Raw genomic sequence first — 20,886 nt, 5'->3', positions numbered from 1 at the left:
GACACAGTACTCACACAGTACACCACAGAGTCCAGAGCACACGGTAGCTACACGCTGAGAGGAGAGCAGGGGACCAGGGACCCAAACGCACTTCCAACCCTTGGGGGGGGGGGGGGGGGGTTAGTTACATGCTGACCAAACCGGACGCGTACGTGCGTCAACGTGCACACGTTGATTTAGTTCACTCACACCAGAAGCAATCAGGACACGCAGGTTGAAATATCAAAACAAACTCTGAACCAATTCTATTAATTTGGGAACAGGTCAAAAAGCATTAAACATTTATGGCAATAGAGCTAGCTAGCTTACTGTTGCTAGCTCATTTGTCCTGGGATATAAACACTGGGTTGTTATTTTACCTGAAATGCTCAAGGTCCACTACTCCAACAAAACGGCAAACCAAATTAGGTTCTCATTATCTCTCCTCATTCCTTCAGGCGTTTTTTTTTCTTTGGACTTTATATGACGGTTGGCAACCAACTTTACAGCACATTACTGCAACTGACTGGAGTGCTGACCTCAGTTCAACTTTCAATCACCCACGTGGGTATACGCTCCTAAAAAAACAATGAGGAGATGGCATGTGGGTATATGGTCCTAAAAGCCAATGAGGAGATGCTAGAGGCCGGACTTGAAGCGCGTTGAGCGTCACAAATATACCCAATTTCTATTTTAGCGCCTGGCCAAGTAGACGCTTGCGCTTGCGAATGTACACATATGTTGTATGTGTACATTTATTTCGCAATGTTCGCGCACATGACGCGAGTGGTGTGGTCAGCATGTTAGGCAGCAGAGGTAAGACAGGAGGAAGGTTAGGGGGGCACTGGTTGGATGGAGAGTGGTAGGGGTAGAGAGGCCACACCTATAGAAGATGTGATTTCTATGAAAGTGCTTTTCCATTTGTTTTGTTGTTGATTAACGGACATTCAGTATTACAAACGGGTCTAATTGGCAAGTACACATGCTGTACAATCATCTACATTTTCTACTGTGCAAATTGTCACACATGCTGAATCAACCAATTGAGAGCCTACCATTTGCGACAGAATCACATCGATTTCACCCATCTAAACCCAGAATAGGGAATAGACACATGTCAGTCAGAACCCAAATGAGCACTGCACACTGGTTAAAGGACCAGCAGTCCCACTGCAGGCGCCAGACAGAGATAAACCACAAGCACCGTTACAGGAGAGGTTAGGGGGTCAGAGGTCAGGGTTCGGAGGTAATGAGTCAGGTCACCAAAGCAGCAGGAGAAACTCAGAGCACAGCAGCACACTGACTCCAGGGGTACCATTCAATACAATACCTGAGTGATCTGTGGCTCCTATACAGAGGCACAGTGAGACACGAGAGAACATTCGGAGGAATGAGTTAACAGATCAAATTGGACAGAGGAAAAGACGCATGTGCCTTACAGGCGTTTTAAACACTGAGCATCTAAAAACAATAGGATAGGGTCTATCAGCGTGTATTCTGCTGTTGTAGCATCAGGAATCCAACCCATATCGCTCGGTGTGGGCTTGTTCAGTTCAAACTAGATTCTTGTTTCTTTTAAGAAGCCCACTATAGGGCCCGAGTGGATTGTGAGATGGCGATGTGTGCATGCATCCCTCTCTATCTCGCGCTCTGTGTGTGTGTATGTGTGTGTGTGTAAAAAGCGCAAGCATACTTGTCCATCCTCTCGCTGTGCTGGCGCCAGTGTGTCATGTCTTTTCTCCAGCGCAGGTTTTCCTGGCTGCTGAAGGCACTGCCTGACGGACTCCTCTCTACGGGGGGACGACATAAGAGGAGGAGAGAAGAGAAAAATTAGGCAAAGGGGTAGAGAGGGTGAGGAGATGTGGAGCGAAAGGGAAAGAGAAGGTGAAGGCGAGAGAGATGGAATGGTCATTTTCAGATCACTTTTCCCAATGTGTGTGCGTGTATGTTCCGTGTGTACCCAGCTGTCCCCTGCTGCGGCGGACCATCTCCTGCCGTGCCCCGATGCTCCCCAGTATGGCCTCCTCCAGCTTGGCCCTCATGTCTTTGGACTTCTTGAAGGTCAGGCTGTTCATGCGCTCAAAGGCCTTCTTCCCCTGCATGGTGGTGAAAACAACATGGGCCTTTTTCCACGATGAGGATGGAGAGAAGTTACACAGGGTTACTGCGCCACACCACCACAGCAAGAGAGGTAAAATGGAATAGAGATGGATTATAGGTGAGCCGAAGAGAGTAGGAAAGCTCTCCGAGTAAGATGACTTTATTAGTCAACTGCACACAAGGTCCAACTGATACTTCCACTTGTAACCCAACCTCTCCGAAAGACACACACACACAGTTGAAGTCGGAGGTTTACATACACTTAGGTTGGAGACATTAAAACTTGTTTTTAAACCACTACACACATTTCTTGTAACAAACTATAGTTTTGGCAAGACGGTTAGGACATCTACTTTGTGCATGACACAAGTAATTTTTCAACAATTGTTTACAGACAGACTATTTCACTGTATCACAATTCCAGTGGGTCTGAAGTTTACATACACCAAGTTGACTTTAACTTCTTATGGCTGGGGGCAGTATTGAGTAGCTTGGATGAATAAGGTGCGCAGATGTGCCCAGAGTAATCTACCTGCTCCTCAGTCCTGTTGCTAATATATGCACATTATTCGTATATTTGGATATAAAACACTCTGAAGTTTCTAAAACTGTTTGAATGATGTCTGTGAGTAAAACAGAACTCATATGGTAGGCAAAAACCTGAGAAAAAACAACAACCAACCTCAGATTTCCCACATCCTGGTTGTTTTTCAACTCATTCCCTATTGAAGATACAGTGGGATATTGGTCATGTTGCACTTCCTAAGGCGTCCACTCGATGTCAACAGTCTTCAGAACCTTGTTTGATGCTTCTACTGTGAAGTGGGGGTGAATGAGAGGGGAATGAGTCAGAGGTCTGCCAGAATGCCTTGAGCTCGTGACGCTCGTTTACGTGAGAGCGAACTCTGTTCCAATGCTTTTCTACAGCCAAAGGAATTCTCCGGTTGGAACATTATTGAAGATGTATGTTAAAAACAACCTAAAGATTGATTCTATACTTCGTTTGACATGTTTCTACGGACTGTAACGGAACTTTTTGACATTTCGTCTGCTCCTAGTGAACGCGCTTCGTGAGTTTGGATTTGATTACCAAACGCGCTAACAAAAGGAGCTATTTGGACATAAATGATGGACATTATCGAACAAAAAAAACATTTATTGTGGACCTGGGATTCTTGGGAGTGCATTCTGATGAAGATGATCAAAGGTATGTGATTATTTATAATGTTATTTCTGACTTCTGTTGACTGCACAATATGGCGGATATCTTTTTGGCATGTTTGGGCTCTGAGCACCGTACTCAGATTATTGCATGGTTTGCTTTTTCCGTAGAGCTTTTTTGAAATCTGACACAGCGTTTGCATTACGGAGAAGTGTATCTAAAGTTCCATGTATAACACTTGTATTTTCATCAACATTTATGATGAGTATTTCTGTAAATTGATGTGGCTCTCTGCAAAATCACCGGATGTTTTTGGAACTACTGAACATAACGCGCCAATGAATACTGAGATTATTTGATATAAATATGAACTGTATTGAACAAAACATACATGTATTGTGTAACATGAAGTGCTATGAGTGACATCTGATGAAGATCATCAAAGGTTAGTGATTACTCCTGTGACTCCTCTCTTTGGCTGGAAAAAATGGCTGTGTTTTTCTGTGACTTGGCTCTGACCTAACAATCGTTTGTGGTGCTTGCGACGTAAAGCCTATTTGAAATCGGACACTGTGGTGGGTTTAACAAGAAGTGTATCTTTAAATTGGTGTGAAATACTTGTACAGTGGGGCAAAAAAAGTATTTAGTCAGCCACCAATTGTGCAAGTTTTCACACTTAAAAAGATGAGGCCTGAAATTTTCATCATAGGTACACTTCAACTATGACAGAAAAAATGAGGGAAAATAGAAGCTTCTGTCAGGCTAATTGACATCATTTGAGTCAATTGGAGGTGTACCTGTGGATGTATTTCAAGTCCTACCTTCAAACTCAGTGCCTCTGCTTAAACATCATGGGGAAATCCAAAAATTGTAGAACTCCACAAGTCTGGTTCATCCTTGGGAGCAATTTCCAAACGCCTGAAGGTACCACGTTCATCTGTACAAACAATAGTACGCAAGTATAAACACCATGGGACTACGCAGCCGCCATACCGCTCAGGAAGGAGACGCAATCGGTCTCCTAGAGATTAACATACCTTGGTGCGAAAACTGCAAATCAATCCCAGAACAATATCAAAAGGATCTTGTGAAGATGCGGAAGGAAACAGGTACAAAAGTATCTATATATATATATATATATAAGTCCTAAATTGACATAACCTGAAAGGCCGCTCAGCAAGGAAGAAGGCACTGCTCAAAAACCGCCATAAAAAAGCCAGACTACAGTTTGCACATGGGGACAAAGATTGTACTTTTTGGAGAAATGTCCTCTGATCGGATGAAACAAAAATAGAACTGTTTGGCCATAATGACCATCGTTATGTTTGGAGGAAAAGGGGGGGCTTGCAAACCGAAGAACACCATCCCAACCGTGAAGCATGGGGGTGGCAGCATCATGTTGTGGGGGTACTTTGCTGCATGAGGGACAGGTGCACTTCACAAAACAGATGGCATCGTGAGGCAGGAAAATTATGTGGATATATTGAAGCAACATCTCAAGATGTTAAAGCTTGGTCATAAATGGGTCTTCCAAATGGACAATGACCCCAAGCATACTTGGAAATTTGCTTCCTGCAACACTAACTCAAAAAAGTTCTGGGACACTGTAAAGTCCATGGAGAATAAGAACACCTCCTCCCAGCTGCCCACTGCACTGAAGATAGGAAACACTGTCACCACTGATAAATCCACCATAATTGAGAATTTCAATAAGCATTTTTCTACGGCTGGCCATGCTTTCCACCTGGCTACTCCTACCCTGGTCAACAGCACTGCACCCCCAACAGCAACTCGCCCAAGCCTTCCCCATTTCTCCTTCTCCCAAATCCATTCAGCTGATGTTCTGAAAGAGCTGCAAAATCTGGACCCCTACAAATCAGCCGGCCTAGACAATCTGGACCCTTTCTTTCTAAAATGATCTGCCGAAATTGTTGCCACCCCTATTACTAGCCTGTTCAACCTCTCTTTCGTGTCGTCTGAGATTCCCAAAGATTGGAAAGCAGCTGCGGTCATCCCCCTCTTCAAAAGGGGGGGACACTCTTGATCCAAACTGCTACAGACCTATATCTATCCTACCATGCCTTTCTAAGGTCTTCGAAAGCCAAGTCAACAAACAGATTACCGACCATTTCGAATCTCACCATACCTTCTCTGCTATGCAATCTGGTTTCAGAGCTGGTCATGGGTGCACCTCTGCCACGCTCAAGGTCCTAAACGATATCTTAACCGCCATCGATAAGAAACATTACTGTGCAGCCGTATTCATTGATCTGGCCAAGGCTTTCGACTCTGTCAATCACCACATCCTCATCGGCAGACTCGACAGCCTTGGTTTCTCAAATGATTGCCTCGCCTGGTTCACCAACTACTTCTCTGATAGAGTTCAGTGTGTCAAATCGGAGGGTCTGCTGTCCGGACCTCTGGCAGTCTCTATGGGGGTGCCACAGGGTTCAATTCTTGGACCGACTCTCTTCTCTGTATACATCAATGAGGTCGCTCTTGCTGCTGGTGAGTCTCTGATCCACCTCTACGCAGACGACACCATTCTGTATACTTCCGGCCCTTCTTTGGACACTGTGTTAACAACCCTCCAGGCAAGCTTCAATGCCATACAACTCTCCTTCCGTGGCCTCCAATTGCTCTTAAATACAAGTAAAATTAAATGCATGCTCTTCAACCGATCGCTACCTGCACCTACCCACCTGTCCAACATCACTACTCTGGACGGCTCTGACTTAGAATACGTGGACAACTACAAATACTTAGGTGTCTGGTTAGACTGTAAACTCTCCTTCCAGACCCATATCAAACATCTCCAATCCAAAGTTAAATCTAGAATTGGCTTCCTATTTCGCAACAAAGCATCCTTCACTCATGCTGCCAAACATACCCTTGTAAAACTGACGATCCTACCAATCCTCGACTTTGGCGATGTCATTTACAAAATAGCCTCCAATACCCTACTCAACAAATTGGATGCAGTCTATCACAGTGCAATCCGTTTTGTCACCAAAGCCCCATATACTACCCACCATTGCGACCTGTATGCTCTCGTTGGCTGGCCCTCGCTTCGTACTCGTCGCCAAACCCACTGGCTCCATGTCATCTACAAGACCCTGCTAGGTAAGGTCCCCCCTTATCTCAGCTCGCTGGTCACCATAGCATCTCCCACCTGTAGCACACGCTCCAGCAGGTATATCTCTCTAGTCACCCCCAAAACCAATTCTTTCTTTGGCCGCCTCTCCTTCCAGTTCTCTGCTGCCAATGACTGGAACGAACTACAAAAATCTCTGAAACTGGAAACACTTATCTCCCTCGCTAGCTTTAAGCACCAACTGTCAGAGCAGCTCACAGATTACTGCACCTGTACATAGCCCACCTATAATTTAGCCCAAACTGTATTTTATTTATTTATTTTGCTCCTTTGCACCCCATTATTTTTATTTCTACTTTGCACATTCTTCCATTGCAAAACTACCATTCCAGTGTTTTACTTGCTATATTGTATTTACTTTGCCACCATGGCCTTTTTTGCCTTTACCTCCCTTCTCACCTCATTTGCTCAAATTGTATATAGACTTGTTTATACTGTATTATTGACTGTATGTTTGTTTTATGTGTAACTCTGTGTCGTTGTATCTGTCGAACTGCTTTGCTTTATCTTGGCCAGGTCGCAATTGTAAATGAGAACTTGTTCTCAACTAGCCTACCTGGTTAAATAAAGGTAAAATAAAAAAATAAAATAAATACTTCCAAAGTTGTGGCAAAATGGCTTAAGGACAACAAAGTCAAGGTATTGGAGTGGCCATCACAAAGCCCTGTCCTCAATCCTATAGAACATTTGTGGGCAGAACTAAAAAAGCGTGTGCAAGCAAAGGAGGCCTACAAACCTGACTCAGTTACATCAGCTCTATCATGATGAATGGGCCAAAATGAACCCACGCTTGACCCAAGTTAAACAATTGAAAGGCAATGCTACCAAATACTAATTGAGCGTATGTAAACTTCTGACCCACTGGGAATGTGATGAAATAAATAAAATCTGAAATTATTATCTACTATTATTATGACATTTCACATTCTTAAAATAAAGTGGTGTTCCGAACTGATCTAAGACAGGGAATTTTTACTAGGATTAATGTCAAGAATTGTGAAAAACTGAGTTTAAATATATTTGGCTGAGGTGTATGTAAACTTCTGCCTTCAACTGTACATGTAACGATTTGAAAACCAACTCATAAGAGCCTGGGAAGTACAAATTAATAAAACCGTTTGAAATAAGTTTCTTTCCACCCAGTCTTATCCAGGCACGAAATAACGGACTGTCAAGTGAGGCAATACACTTGACGTGGTTCTACAGAATTGAGGCATTACTACAATAGATCTACAACAAGCGCATGCTTTTCCTGTGTTCCAGGAGACACGTTACCTTGTACTCGAAGCAGGAGACACAGAGGAAGAGCATGTCCAGCAGACGGTTGAGCTGGGAGACAGACAGGTCAGTGAACCACTTCTGTAGTACACACTGATCTGCATTCTTCAGAACCCACAGCAGACAGATCAACAGACTGCGACTGGACTCTGCTGAGAAGGTGGCGTGCGGACGACTGGCCTGGAGAGAGGGAGATGGGAAGAGACCAAGGGAAAAAATGTGAGCAAAACAGAGAGTTATGAAAGTAAAGAGGTAGAAAGGGGGAACTTAACAGGAGAGAAAGAGACTCTGGAAGAAAAGACAGAGGGAATAAGCGAGGAAGGGATAGAGAAAGAGAGAACAGGAATTGTAGTTGCCTGTGGGTTGAGCAGGAAGCTGCTGGGACGGGACATTGGAGATGAGGTCCCAGCTATCGCCATGGCAACAGTCTGACTGATCATGCTGTTGCCGTCCTCTACAGACTCATCCCCCCCGGCCCCATCTGCGGACCCCTGAGCTCCCCCAGGGCGGCCCCACTGGATATGAGAATCTACAGAAATGAGGGGGGGAACCAATCAGGTTCAACAAGCACAAAACAAAATTAGTCGGGAGTATTGTTTAATGTGCTTTTCCTGAGCAGCACCAGAACCAGTGGGATGCCCAAAGACTTCTAAAGCCACCTGATAGTCCTTTAATCTAATCACACAGCCATTCAAGTATGGATAAACTCCACATATCTACAGACTCAGAATACTCCTGAAAGTCTGGGACACGGAAGGCTTAAATGTAGAATTTAGACCCACCCGTGAAGTCGTGCAGCTGGGGCAGCGTTTCCATGACGATGCCGATGAGTGGCAGGTAGAGCATGGCGACACGGGCCTTGACCTCAGGGTCAGCGTAGCGGGGGTCAGAGTCATGGCTGGACAGCAGGTTATGGACCACACTGATCACCTTCTTATGTAAGCCAAACATCCTATAGGTTAGGGAGGGAGAAAGGCAGAGGTTGTTGTTTTCTTGGTGTATTTGGACAGGGACAAGTCCAAACACATTGACCAAACAATTTCCTGACGCATTGCATTATAGCGTTTCTAGCTGATGCTAATTTTAAACAATTGTTTTGTCATTTTTGACCCAAAAACTTTTGCGGAAACAAAAGACAGCGTGAGGTATCAAATCAAATGTTACTGGCCACATACACATGGTTAGCAGATGTTAATGCAAGTGTTGCGAAATGCTTGGCTTCTAGTTCCGACAATGCAGTAATATCTAACAAGTTATCTTAACAAATTCACAAAAACAACCTTCTACACACAAATGTAAAGGGATGAAAAAGAATATGTACATATAAATATATGGATGAGAGATGGCTGTGCGTCATAGGCAAGATGCAGTAGATGGAATAGAATACAGAATATACATACGAGATGAGTAATGTAGGATATAAACATTAAAGTGTCGTTTTTTAAAGTGACTAGTGATACCTTTATTAAGTCCATTTATTTAAGTGGCCAGAGATTTGAGTCTGTATGTTGGCAGCAGCCTCTCTATGTTAGTGATGGCTGTTTAACAGTCTGATGGCCTTGAGATAGAAGCTTTTTCCAGTCTCTCGGTCCCAGCTTTGATGTACCTGTACTGACCTCGCCTTCTGGATGATAGCTGGGTGTACAGGCAGTGGCTCGGGTGGTTGATGTCCTTGATTTTTTTGGCATTCCTGTGACATCGGGTGCTGTAGGTGTCCTGGAGGGCAAGTAATTTTCCCCCAGTGATGCGTTGCGCAGACCGCACTACCCTCTGGAGAGCCTTGCGGCTAAGGGCGGTGCAGTTACCGTACCAGGCGGTGATACAGGTCGACAGGATGCTATCGATTGTGCATCTGTAAAGGTTTGTGAGTGTTTTAGGTGACAAGCTAAATTTCTTCAGCCTCCTGAGGTTGAAGAGTCGCTGTTGCGCCTTCTTCACCACGCTGTATGTGAAGAACGCCACAGAATGTTATTGTGCTGGTCAAGGGCAGTCTGGGGTGAAACAGGGGCTATATCTGTTCTTAGTTCTACATTTTTTGAATGGGGCATGCTTGATTAAGGAGAGGAAAGCACTTTTGAAGAGCAACCAGGCATCCTCTACTGACAGGATGAGGTCAATATCCTTCCAGGATACCCAGGCCATGTCGGTTAGAAAGTCCTGCTCACTGAAGTGTTTTAGGGAGTGTTTGACAGTGATGAGGGGTGGTCGTTTGACCGCGGACCCATTACGCACGCAGGCAATGAGGCAGTGATCACTGAGATCCTGGTTGAAGACAGCAGAGGTGTATTTAGAGGGCAAGTTGGTCAGGATGATATCTAAGAGGGTGCCCATGGTTACAGATTTAGGGTTGTACCTGGTAGGTTCCTTGATAATTAGAGTGAGATTGAGGGCATCTATTTTAGATTGTAGGATGGCCAGGGTGTTAAGCATGTCCCAATTCATCGAGGAGTATACCACCTCAGTCATCGGCTTCATCAATAAGTGCATCGACGACGTCGTCCCAACAGTGAAATATTGAATCATACTAGACCGGCTCTGACGCTCGTCGGATGTGGCAGGGCTTGAAACCTATTACGGACTACAAAGGGAAACCCAGACGCAAGCTGCCCAGTGACACGAGCCTACCAGATGAGCTAAATGTCTTTAATGCTCGCTTCGAGACAAGCAACACTGAAGCATGCACGAGAGCACCAGCTGTTATGGAAGACTGTGTCATAACGCTCTCGGTAGCCGATGTGAGTGAGACCTTTAAACAGGTCAACATTCACAAAGCCGCGGGGCCAGATGGAATACCAGGACGTGTACTCAAAGCATGTGCAGACCAACTGGCAAGTGTCTCCACTGACATTTTCAACCTGTCCCTGACTGAGTCTGTAATACCTACATGTTTCAAGCAGACCACCATAGTCCCCGTGCCCAAGAAAGCAAAGGTAACCTGCCTAAATGATAACCACCCCGTGGCACTCACGTCGGTAGGCATGAAGTGCTTTGAAAGGGTGGACATGGCTCACATCAACAGCATAAATCTGGATACCCTAGACCCACTCCAATATGCATACCGCCTCAACAGATCCACCAATCGCACTCCACACTGCGATTTCCCACATGGACAAAAGGAACACTTATGTGAGAATGCTGTTCATTAACTACAGCTCAGTGTTCAACACCATGGAGCCCACAAAGCTAATCACTAGCTAAGGACCATAGGACTAAACACCTCCCTCTGCAACTGGATTCTGGACTTCACAAAACGGGCCTCCCCCAGGTAGTAAGGGTAGGCAACAACATGTCTGCCACGCTGATCCTCAACACTGGGGCCCCTCAGGGGTGTGTACTTAGTCCCCTCCTGTACTCCACTGTAGGGACGACGATGTTTGACCATGACTGCATGGTCAAACACGACTCCAACACCATTATTACGTTTGCTGACGACACAACAGTGGTAGGCCTGATCACAATGAGACAGCCTATAGAGAGGAGGTCTGAGAACTGGCAGTGTGGTGCCAGGGCACCAACCTCTCCCTCAATGTGAGCAAGACAAAGGAGCTGATCATGGACTACAGGACAAGGTAGGCCGAACAGGCCCCCATTAACATCGACGGGGCTGTAATGGACCGGGTCGAGAGGTTAAAGTTCCTTGGTGTCCGCATCAGTTAAATAAAGGTTAAATAAACAAACACACCAAGACAGTCATGAAGAGGGCACAACAAAACCTTTTTCGCCTCAGGAGACTGAAAAGATTTGGCATGGGTCCCTAGGTGCTCAGAAAGTTCTACAGCTGCACCATTGAGAGCATCCTGACCGGTTGCATCACTGCCTGGTATGGCAACTGCTCGGCATCTGACAGTAAGGCGCTACAGAGAATAGTGCGTACGGCCCAGTACATCAGTGGAGCCAAGCTTCCTGCCATCCAGGACCTATATACTAGAAGGTGTCAGAGGAAAGCCCATAAAATTGTCAGAGACTCCAGTCACCAAAGTCATAGACTGTTTTCTCTGCTACCGCACGGCAAGTGGTCCCAGAGCGCCAAGTCTAGGACCAAAAGGCTCCTTAACAGCTTCTACCCCCAAGCCATAAGACTGCTGAACAATTAATGAAATGGCCACCAGACTATTTACATTGACACCACCTTCCCCCCCACATTTGTTTTGTACACTGCTGCTACTCGTTGTTTATTATCTATGCATAGTCATTTCACCCCTAATTACATGTACAAATTACCTCAACTAACCTGTACCCCAGCACACTGACTCGGTACCGGTACCCCCTTTATATAGCCTTGTTATTGTTCTTTTGTGTTACTTTTAATTATTTTTTACTTCATTTTTTAAAGGTCTACACTTGTTGTATTCGGCGCATGTGACAAATAAAGTTTGATTTGATTTGTTGGGGGGGGGGGGGGGGGGTGACATGGTGGTTTCGGTAAGTGATACCCCAGGGGAGGTTTACCCCAAGTTACCCTAACAGGTAGGCCTACATCACATTCAATGTGTTTATGCAAGTCTTTTGGGACATACAATGCATCAATAGGATGCTAACTTGTTAAAATATCACATTTGGAATCTAGCTAATGATAAGCTCAGTAGGGTAAATGCAGATAGGCTGAAGCATGGGGTAGACTATTTATTTATAGACACTATGCTGCATCAGTTGGGCTACAAGTGATAACGCTTCCTGCTAATATGGACCATGCATAGGCTATATGGGAAAAAGTCCAATACCATCATTAGCTGGGCTTTTAAACTGACACTATATGTGGCAGATGTTCACATCGAAATTTTTGTAGGTTTGTGTCAAGAACTGCAACGCTGCTGGGTTTTTCGCGCTCAACAATTTCCCGTGTGTATCAAGAATGGTCCACCACCCAAAAGACATCCAGCCAACTTGACAACTTTGGGAAGCATTAGAGTCAACATGGGCCAGCCTCCTTGTGGAACACTTTCGACAACCTGTAGAGTCCATGACCCGAACAAATTTAAGCTGTTCTGAGGGCAAAGGGGGCGGTGTTTTTTATATTTTTTTACAGTCATTGTATACGTCTGATGAACGATAACCCCGCTTATTAACTTAAGGTATAGGGGGCAGCATTTTCACTTTTGGATAAATAGCATGCCCAATTTCAACTTCCTGCTACTCATGCCAAGAATATAAGATATGCATATTATTAGTAGATTTGGATAGAAACACTCTGTAGTTTCTAAAACTGTGTGAATCATGTCTGTGAGTATAACAGAACTTACGTAGCAGGCAAAACCCCGAGGACTAACCGTTCAGAATAATTTTTTGTCTGTTCACCGAGTTCTCATTGGGAAACGATATTTCTTAGGAACTTGTTTTCAGTTCCTACCGCTTCCACTGGATGTCACCAGTCTTTGGAATTTGGTTGAGGTTATTAATTTGTGCAATGAAGAAGTACGGCCATCTAGGAACTGCGTAACACTGTTGAGAGTTGCGCAAGACTTGAAAAGTAGCTTGGTTTGTTGTCGTCTTGTATTGAACACAAATAGACCCGTCTTCAATTTGATCGATTATTAACGTTTAAAAATACCTAAAGTTGTATTACAACAAGTAGTTTGAAATGATATGGCAAAGTTTACAGGCAACTTTTGAAATATTTTGTAGTGATGTTGTGCAATTTTGAAGCAGTTTTTTTCTGGATCAAACGCGCCAAATAAATTGATATTTTGGATATATATGGACAGAATTAATCAAACAAAAGGACCAATTGTGATGTTTATGGGACATATTGGAGTGCCAACAAAAGAAGCTCGTCAAAGGTAAGGCATGTTTTATATTTTATTTCTGCGTTTTGTGTAGCGCCTGCAGGGTTGAAATATGCTACCCTCTTTGTTTATTGTTGTGCTATCATCAGATAATAGCTTCTTATGCTTTCGCCAAAAAGCCTTTTTACAATCTGACATGTTGGCTGGATTCACAACGAGTGTAGCTTTAATTTAGTATCTTACTTTATTGATTTTTATATCAATTTATTTGAATATGCCAAACTGCATTTTCCCAGGCTTTTGGCCAAGTGGGACGCAAGCGTCCCCTATACCATAAGAAGTTAACAGTCACTCACTCACATATTGTACTGTCCCTTAGCCTTGAGAGGGTCGAGAATGACAAAGACACACAGTATAGGTCAAAGGAGAGACACTTTCTCAATAGCACATCACACACAGTACCCCCCTAGACCTTCAGAAAGTATAGAATGACCGAGTGAAACATGAAGTCCATGTGACCACAGTACCCCGCTAGACGTTCAGACAGTACAGAATGACGAGAGAAACGTGAGGTCCATGTGACCATAGTACCCCCCTAGACCTTCAGACAGTACAGTATGACGAGAGAAACATGAGGTCCAAGTGACCACAGTACCCCCCTAGACCTTCAGACAGTACAGAATGACAGAGAGAAACATGCAAGTGACCACAGTACCCCCCTAGACCTTCAGACAGTACAGAATGACAGAGAGAAACATGCAAGTGACCACAGTACCTCCCTAGACCTTCAGACAGTACAGAGAGAAAGACAGTACCACCTAGGAGCCTGCCTCGAGTATGACAGAGAGCGACAAAGGAGCCAAATGACATAACCTCTCGGTCTCCCGATCACACACAAACACACAGACAGTAACACAGTTTACGATTACTGACGCTTCGCCCTCTGGGTCCAGGATAACAGCCAGTTCAGTCAGCACCAAACCAGCCAGGTAGTGCTGCTCTCTGAAGGGGACAGACAACTCAAACATGTTGGTAATCTTCTGGTCCTGGGCATGGGTAGAGAAGCCAGAACTCTGTAGAGATGGAGAGAGGTATGGAGAGAGTGAGAAACAGAAGCAGGGGATGATTTAGAGAAATTGTCCACACACCACTTACTACTCCAGGACGTGTGTGCGTGCGTATATACAGTTGAAGTCGGAAGTTTACATACACTTAGGTTGGAGTCATTAAAACTTGTTTTTCAACCACTCCACACATTTCTTGTTAACAAACTATAGTTTTGGCAAGTCAGTTAAGAGATCTACTTTGTGCATGACACCAGTCATTTTCAGACAGATTATTTCACTTATAACTCACTGTATCACAATTCCAGTGGGTCAGAAGTTTACATACACTAAGTCGACTGTGCCTTTAAACAGCTTGGAAAATTCCAGAAAACGATGTCATGGCTTCACAAGCTTCTGATAGGCTAATTGACATAATTTGAGTCAATTGGAGGTGTACCTGTGGATGTATTTCAAAGCCTACCTTCAAACTCATGTGCCTCTTTGCTTGACATCATGGGAAATCTAAAGAAAGCAGCCAAGATCTTAGATTAGTTTTTTTTAGACATCCACAAGTCTGGTTCATCCTTGGGAGCAATTTCCAAATGCCTGAAGGAACCACGTTAATCTGTACAAACAATAGTACGCAAGTATAAACACCATGGGACCACGCAGCCGTCATACCGCTCAGGAAGGAGACGCAATCTGTCTCCTAGAGATGGATGTTCTTTGATGCAAAAAGTGAAAATCAATCCCAGAACAACAGCAAAGGACCTTGTGAAGATGCTGGAGGAAACAGGTACAAAAGTGTCGATATCCACAATATCCTATATCGACATAACTTGAAAGGCCGCTCAGCAAGGAAGAAGACACTGCTCAAAAACCGCCATAAAAAAGCCAGATTACAGTTTGCAACTGCACATGTGGACAAAGATCGTACTTTTTGGAGAAAAGTCCTCTGGTCTGGTGAAACAAAACTAGAACTGTTTGGCCATAATGACCATCATTATGCTTGGGAGAAATAGGGGGAGGCTTGCAAGCCGGAGAACATCATCCCAACCGTGAAGCACGGGGGTGGCAGCATCATGTTGTGGGGGTGCTTTGCTGCAGGAGGGACTGGTACCCTTCACAAAATAGATGGCTACATCTATGATGTGGATATATTGAAGCAACATATGAAGACATCAGTCAGGAAGTTAAAGCTTGGTCACAAATGGGTCTTCCAAATGGACAATGACCCCAAGCATACTTCCAAAGCTGTGGCAAAATGGCTTAAGGACCACAAAGTCAAGGTATTGGAGTGGCCATCACAAAGCCCTGACCTCAATCCTATAGAAAATGTGTGTGGCAGAACTGAAAAAGCGTTGTCGTGCACAAGGAGGCCTACAAACCTGACTCAGTTACACCAGCTATGTCAGGAGGAATGGGCCAACATTCACCCAACTTATTGTGGGAAGCTTGTGGAAGGCTACCCGAAACCTTTGACCCAAGTTAAACAATTTACAGGCAATGCTACCAAATACTAATTGAGCGTATGTAAACTTCTGACCCACTGGGAATGTGCTGAAAGAAATAAAAGCTGAAATAAATCACTCCAATATTTTTCTGACATTTCACATTCATAAAATAAAGTGGTGATCCTAACTGACCTAAGACAGGGAATTTTTATTAGGATTAAATGTCAGGAATTGTGAAAAACTGAGTTTAAATGTATTTGGCTAAGCTGTATGTAAACTTCCGACTTCAGCTGTATGTGTGTGTCCAGGTTGTATGTACGGTGTATAGCTGACCTGTGAGGTTGCGGATGACACGCTGGGTGAAGGCGAGGCGGGAGGCGTGAGGAGACTGCAGGGCAGGTTAAGTGTGACGTAGTGCTCGTGGCTACAGACGATCCTCAGGAAGTCGAGTCTCAGGGACTCCAGAGTCGGGTTCTGCAGCATGTACAGCTTAGTGGACACCTGGGGAAAGACATGGAATGAGGTCTAGAAAAGTGCCCAAAATGGGGTTTGATGGAGAAGCACTGTTGAGGCCCTTTACTCCAAGTCAGTGAAGTGATATCCAATACTGTAATTCAAATCAAATCTTATTTGTCACGTGCTCCAAATACAACAGGTGTAGTAGACCTTACCGTGAAATGCTTACTTACAAGCCATTAACCAACAATGCAATTCAAGAAAGAGTTAAAAAGTAAACCAATAAAATAACGAGGCTATATACAGGAGGTACCGGTAACGAGTTAATGTGTGGGGGTAAAGGTTAGTCAAATTATTTTGTACATGTAGGTAGGGGTAAAGTGACTTTGCATAGTTAATAAACAGCGAGTAGCAGCAGTGTAAAAACAAAGGTGTTTCAATGTAAATAGTCCAGGTGGCAATTTGATCAATTGTTCAGCAGTCATATGGCTTGGGGATAGAAGCTGTTATGGAGCCTTTGAGACCTAGACTTGGCGATCCGGTACCGCTTGTCGTGTGGTAGCAGAGAGAACAGTCTATGACTTGGGTGACTGGAGTCTTTATCAACTTTTTAGGCCTTCCTCTGACACCGCCTAGTATATAGGTCCTGGATGGCAGGAAGCTTGGCCCCTGATGGACTGGACCGTACGCACTACCCTCTGTAGCGTCTTACGGTCAGATGCCGAGCAATTGCAATACCAGGAGGTGATGCAACCGGTCAGGATGCTCTCGATGGTTCAGCTGAATAACTTTTTGAGGATCTGGGGACCCATGCCAAATCTTTTCAGTCTCCTGAGGGGGAAAAGGTGTTGTCGTGCACTCTTCACAACTGTCTTGGTGTGTTTGGACCAAGATAGTTTGTTGGTGATTTGGACACCAAGGAACATGAAACTCTCGATCCGCTCCATTACAGCCCAGTCAATATTGATGGGGGCTTGTTCAGTCCGCCTTTTCCTGTAGTCCACGATCAGCTCCTTCGTCTTGCTCACATTGAGGGAGAGGATGTTGTCCTGGCCTGGTCTCTGACCTCCTCCCTATAGGCTGTCTCACTGTTGTCGGTGATCAGGCCTACCTCTGCTGTGTCGTCAGCAAACGTAATGGTGTTGGAGTCGTGCCTGGCCACGCAGTCGTGGGTGAACAGGGAGTACAGGAGGGGACTAAGCACGCACCCCTGAGGGGCACCCATGTTGAGGATCAGTGTGGCAGATGTGTTGTTACATAACCTTACCACCTGGGGGCGGCCCGTCAGGAAGTCCAGGATCCAGTTGTAGAGGGAGGTGTTTAGTAGCATTGGCCTTAGCTTAGTGATGAGCTTTGAGGGCACTATGGTGTTGAACGCTGATCTGTAGTCAATGAACAGCATACTCACATAGGTGTTCCTTTTGTCCAGGTGGGAAAGGGCAGTGTGGAGTGTGATTGAGACTGCGTCATCTGTGGATCTGTTGGAACAGGTACGCGAATAGGAGTGGGTCTAGTGTTTCCGGGATGATGGTGTTGATGTGAGCCATGTCCAGCCTTTCAAAGCACTTCATGGATACCGACGTGAGTGCTACAGAGCGGTAATCATTTGGGCAGGATAGCAGGATTGATAATTGGCGTTACTTCCGAAATCCTGTGCACAAAGTCACTCTGTAATCGATCATAGTGGTTTCATCACCAAGCCTTTTAAATGAAAGCAGATTCTACAAGGATGTTGTCATTGAGGTGCTGTTGGGGTGCTAAGTGGGTAGGTTCCCTCTCCCAGTACCTGTTTCCAGTATGTCTTGATGAGGGAGAAGACAAAGCCTCGATCCATGACAGACAGCAGGTCATTCAGGAAGAAGGCCAGGCTGGTGTTCAGACGCTCCACCAACTCCAGGTCCTGATTGGACATAAACACAGGGTCAGAGGTCAGGGTAAATTCTCGAGAACACTGCTCGATCTGATTTACTCAGAACCATAAAATATAAATTTACTTGAAGTATCTGTGTGGTTAGTGGCATTAGAAATTGCTGTGTTGATGTAAGCCTGATCTGTAGTGTCCCGTGTGTCCTATGCTGGTGACAAAGTTTATTCTAATTTTCACTCCTACCTTCTGAAAGCGTGAGACAATGTCCCCAGCGATGGTGCTGACCAGGGCTGTGATGTCATCCATGAAGCGCTCAGGGAAACGGTTCTTTCTGGGCGACTCCAGCCGTTCGGTGAAGTACAGGTGGTGGATGATGCTCTTCACCTGAGGAGTGAGGTCATCAAGGTGAGACAGGGCCCAACCATAGCAGATGATAGAGGACGCTAGGGCCCAAAAGCTTGATTTAGCATGGGCAGTGCCATTGAGGACTTACACCATTTTGAAGTAGTAACTGTGTGAAACTTCATATGGGTTAAGGAAGGATCACATAATTCCATCCAGGTCATCAAGTGGGATCAGCCAATGAATTACACTCGTGAGTAAACATTCCATAACTGCAGGTGACAATACATCGCCAACCTTGGCATGAAACCTGTTCAAACAACACACTACAGGTGGCAGTACGCACATTTTCAGTTTGTTTGCCAACTCAAGTAGTAGGAGAGAAAAATGTACTACTTCAAAATGAAGATGTCCTCAATGGTGCTTCCCATGCTCTCACAGACTCCATAATGGGACAGGCATAGTGATGTCTAAGTCTATGCCACGTAGTTGTACAATTTATCTTCTTAAAATCAGTTTTTAAAACTAACCAAGCAATTATGTTGGATATGCAACCAGGCCAGAACAGTACAGGTCGGCACAGCTTAGTAGTGTGAAAAGGGCGCCAGAGATGCAGCTGTGTGTAGTCTTACCATGAGCTCAAAGAAGAACCAGGCCTGTTGTAGAGCTCCCTCCCTGACGATGCCACTGCTCACCACCCACTGTAGGGCCAGCTCCTCGTGGAACAACTGAGACACAGAGAGATGGAGACACACAGACCAGACAGTTAGGCACACACATCAATTTAGTTTGAGCTTAACTGAATCATGTAATATTTGCTAAAAAAATGAAATAATCCATTTGGTGCACCTGTGTCTGGTGGTAAGACTGAAAAAGGAGCCTTCATTTAAATCTAAATATTAAAAATTTAAAAAAGGGTGTGCCGTTTCCCGGAACAAGAGTAAAAGTGCTATAGTTAGTGGTACATTACACACACACACAGTTCAAATCACAGCCAAGAGGTCTACACTCTACATCAGGGAAGGGCAACTGCAGGCCAGCGACACCCCTTTTGTCAGTCGAGGCCTCGACTTACTGGTTAGAGTTAGAATACACAAGGTGAAATTTCAAAATGTGGTTGAGCATCACAGTTTTCCCCTGTTATGTCATTCACCGAGTCACTCAATTAGCCCATTTTTTTTTTAGATCGGTAAGTTAGTCTCGCCAGCTATCTAAACCGGAGGTAATCACAGTTGAATTACCAACCAGGGGTCCCCCATGGATTTTGTTAGTCACTCAATCAGATATCATATTAAAAACTGCAAACAATTCTCTCCTCCCTTTGGCAAAATGTGTAGAATTGCAGGAAATTAGCTGTAAAACCACAAATCTATATCGAAGCTCCATGAAAAATGAGTAGAATTGCATAAAATTGCTAAATGTTTTCTCCAGCCCATGACATGTGTAGAATTACAGCAAACTTGATTTAAAACTGCCACATAGCAAAATGTGTAGAATTGCAGAAAATGAACTAATAAAACAAAATTTCCCTCTCAACTGTCAAGAGGGGGGCTACAAAAATGTTTTGCTCGCAAGGTGGGGGGACCCCCTCAAACAAAATGTCACTTAGGGCCGCATGCTTATTTAGATCCCCATTATCTTTTGCAGAAGCTACTCTTCCTGGGGTCCACAAATGTGTATGTATGGATGTAGGTATGCAGACCTGCAAGCCACTGTGGCCCCTCATTAGGAGTTCAGATTTTTTTGTGGTCCCCAACCCCATCAAAGTTGCCCATCCCTGCTCTACATCCAAAAAGACCACAATCTCCAAATACACGATCCAAACAAGAGGCACACATCCAAAGACAGACAGGCGAATAAGTTGAGGGGGGCATTCTGCATGGCTCCTCCCCTCCCCCGGTGTAGACAGTGGCAGATACCTTTTTGGTGGGTAACCGTCCTGTTAAAGTTTGCAAGAAACTGGCGCTCTCAGTGTGCGAAGACATGCGGTTGCCACAGCGCTCCATGGCCTACGGGTGGGATGGATGGGACGGTGACAACAACAACAGGTTAGTGAGGGTCAACAGGTGTGGGGTCTAGCTGTAGCACCTTCTCAACCCAAGGAGATGTGTCTGCAGCAGAATCCCTCTCTCACACACACAATTAACAAACATGAGCACAAACAAATCACACAAAACATCATAATCTAAACGACAGTATACAAAAACATACAGTAGCAATGTAGAAGTGCAGTGTGTGAGTTCCCTCATATTTACATTTCTTACACACCTCATTAGATACATTTTATACACGTGGAAAAAACTGCCCCTAGACATGCAGTTCGTG

At 44.7% G+C, this 20,886-nt stretch overlaps 1 protein-coding gene across 22 annotated transcripts in view; it reads right to left on the bottom strand.

Moving 5' to 3' along the window:
* Positions 1-20,886, bottom strand: part of LOC109898142 (dedicator of cytokinesis protein 7) — an 87,902-nt gene that overhangs the window by 12,580 nt on the left and 54,436 nt on the right. For 8 of the 22 annotated variants that reach the window (XM_031833683.1, XM_031833672.1, XM_031833674.1 and 5 more), the window contains 12 exons: positions 20,481-20,570; positions 19,194-19,289; positions 18,463-18,603; positions 18,139-18,252; positions 16,230-16,397; positions 14,330-14,469; positions 8,456-8,625; positions 8,030-8,202; positions 7,671-7,853; positions 1,940-2,102; positions 1,673-1,769; positions 1,310-1,327 (listed from right to left, as the gene is read on the bottom strand). In XM_031833683.1, the coding sequence (XP_031689543.1) occupies positions 1,310-1,327; positions 1,673-1,769; positions 1,940-2,102; positions 7,671-7,853; positions 8,030-8,202; positions 8,456-8,625; positions 14,330-14,469; positions 16,230-16,397; positions 18,139-18,252; positions 18,463-18,603; positions 19,194-19,289; positions 20,481-20,570 (1,553 nt within the window). Of the gene's footprint in view, positions 1-1,034; positions 1,328-1,672; positions 1,770-1,939; positions 2,103-7,670; positions 7,854-8,029; positions 8,203-8,455; positions 8,626-14,329; positions 14,470-16,229; positions 16,398-18,138; positions 18,253-18,462; positions 18,604-19,193; positions 19,290-20,480; positions 20,571-20,886 lie in introns of all 22 variants that reach the window. The other 14 variants (XM_031833679.1, XM_020492963.2, XM_020492964.2 and 11 more) reach the window with 6 other exon arrangements.

Source organism: Oncorhynchus kisutch, linkage group LG10, assembly GCF_002021735.2.
Source record: "Oncorhynchus kisutch isolate 150728-3 linkage group LG10, Okis_V2, whole genome shotgun sequence".
NCBI classification, from domain to species: domain Eukaryota; kingdom Metazoa; phylum Chordata; class Actinopteri; order Salmoniformes; family Salmonidae; genus Oncorhynchus; species Oncorhynchus kisutch.
The sequence above is the reverse complement of the archived record's forward strand: the minus strand, read 5'-3'. Positions and strand labels throughout refer to the sequence as shown.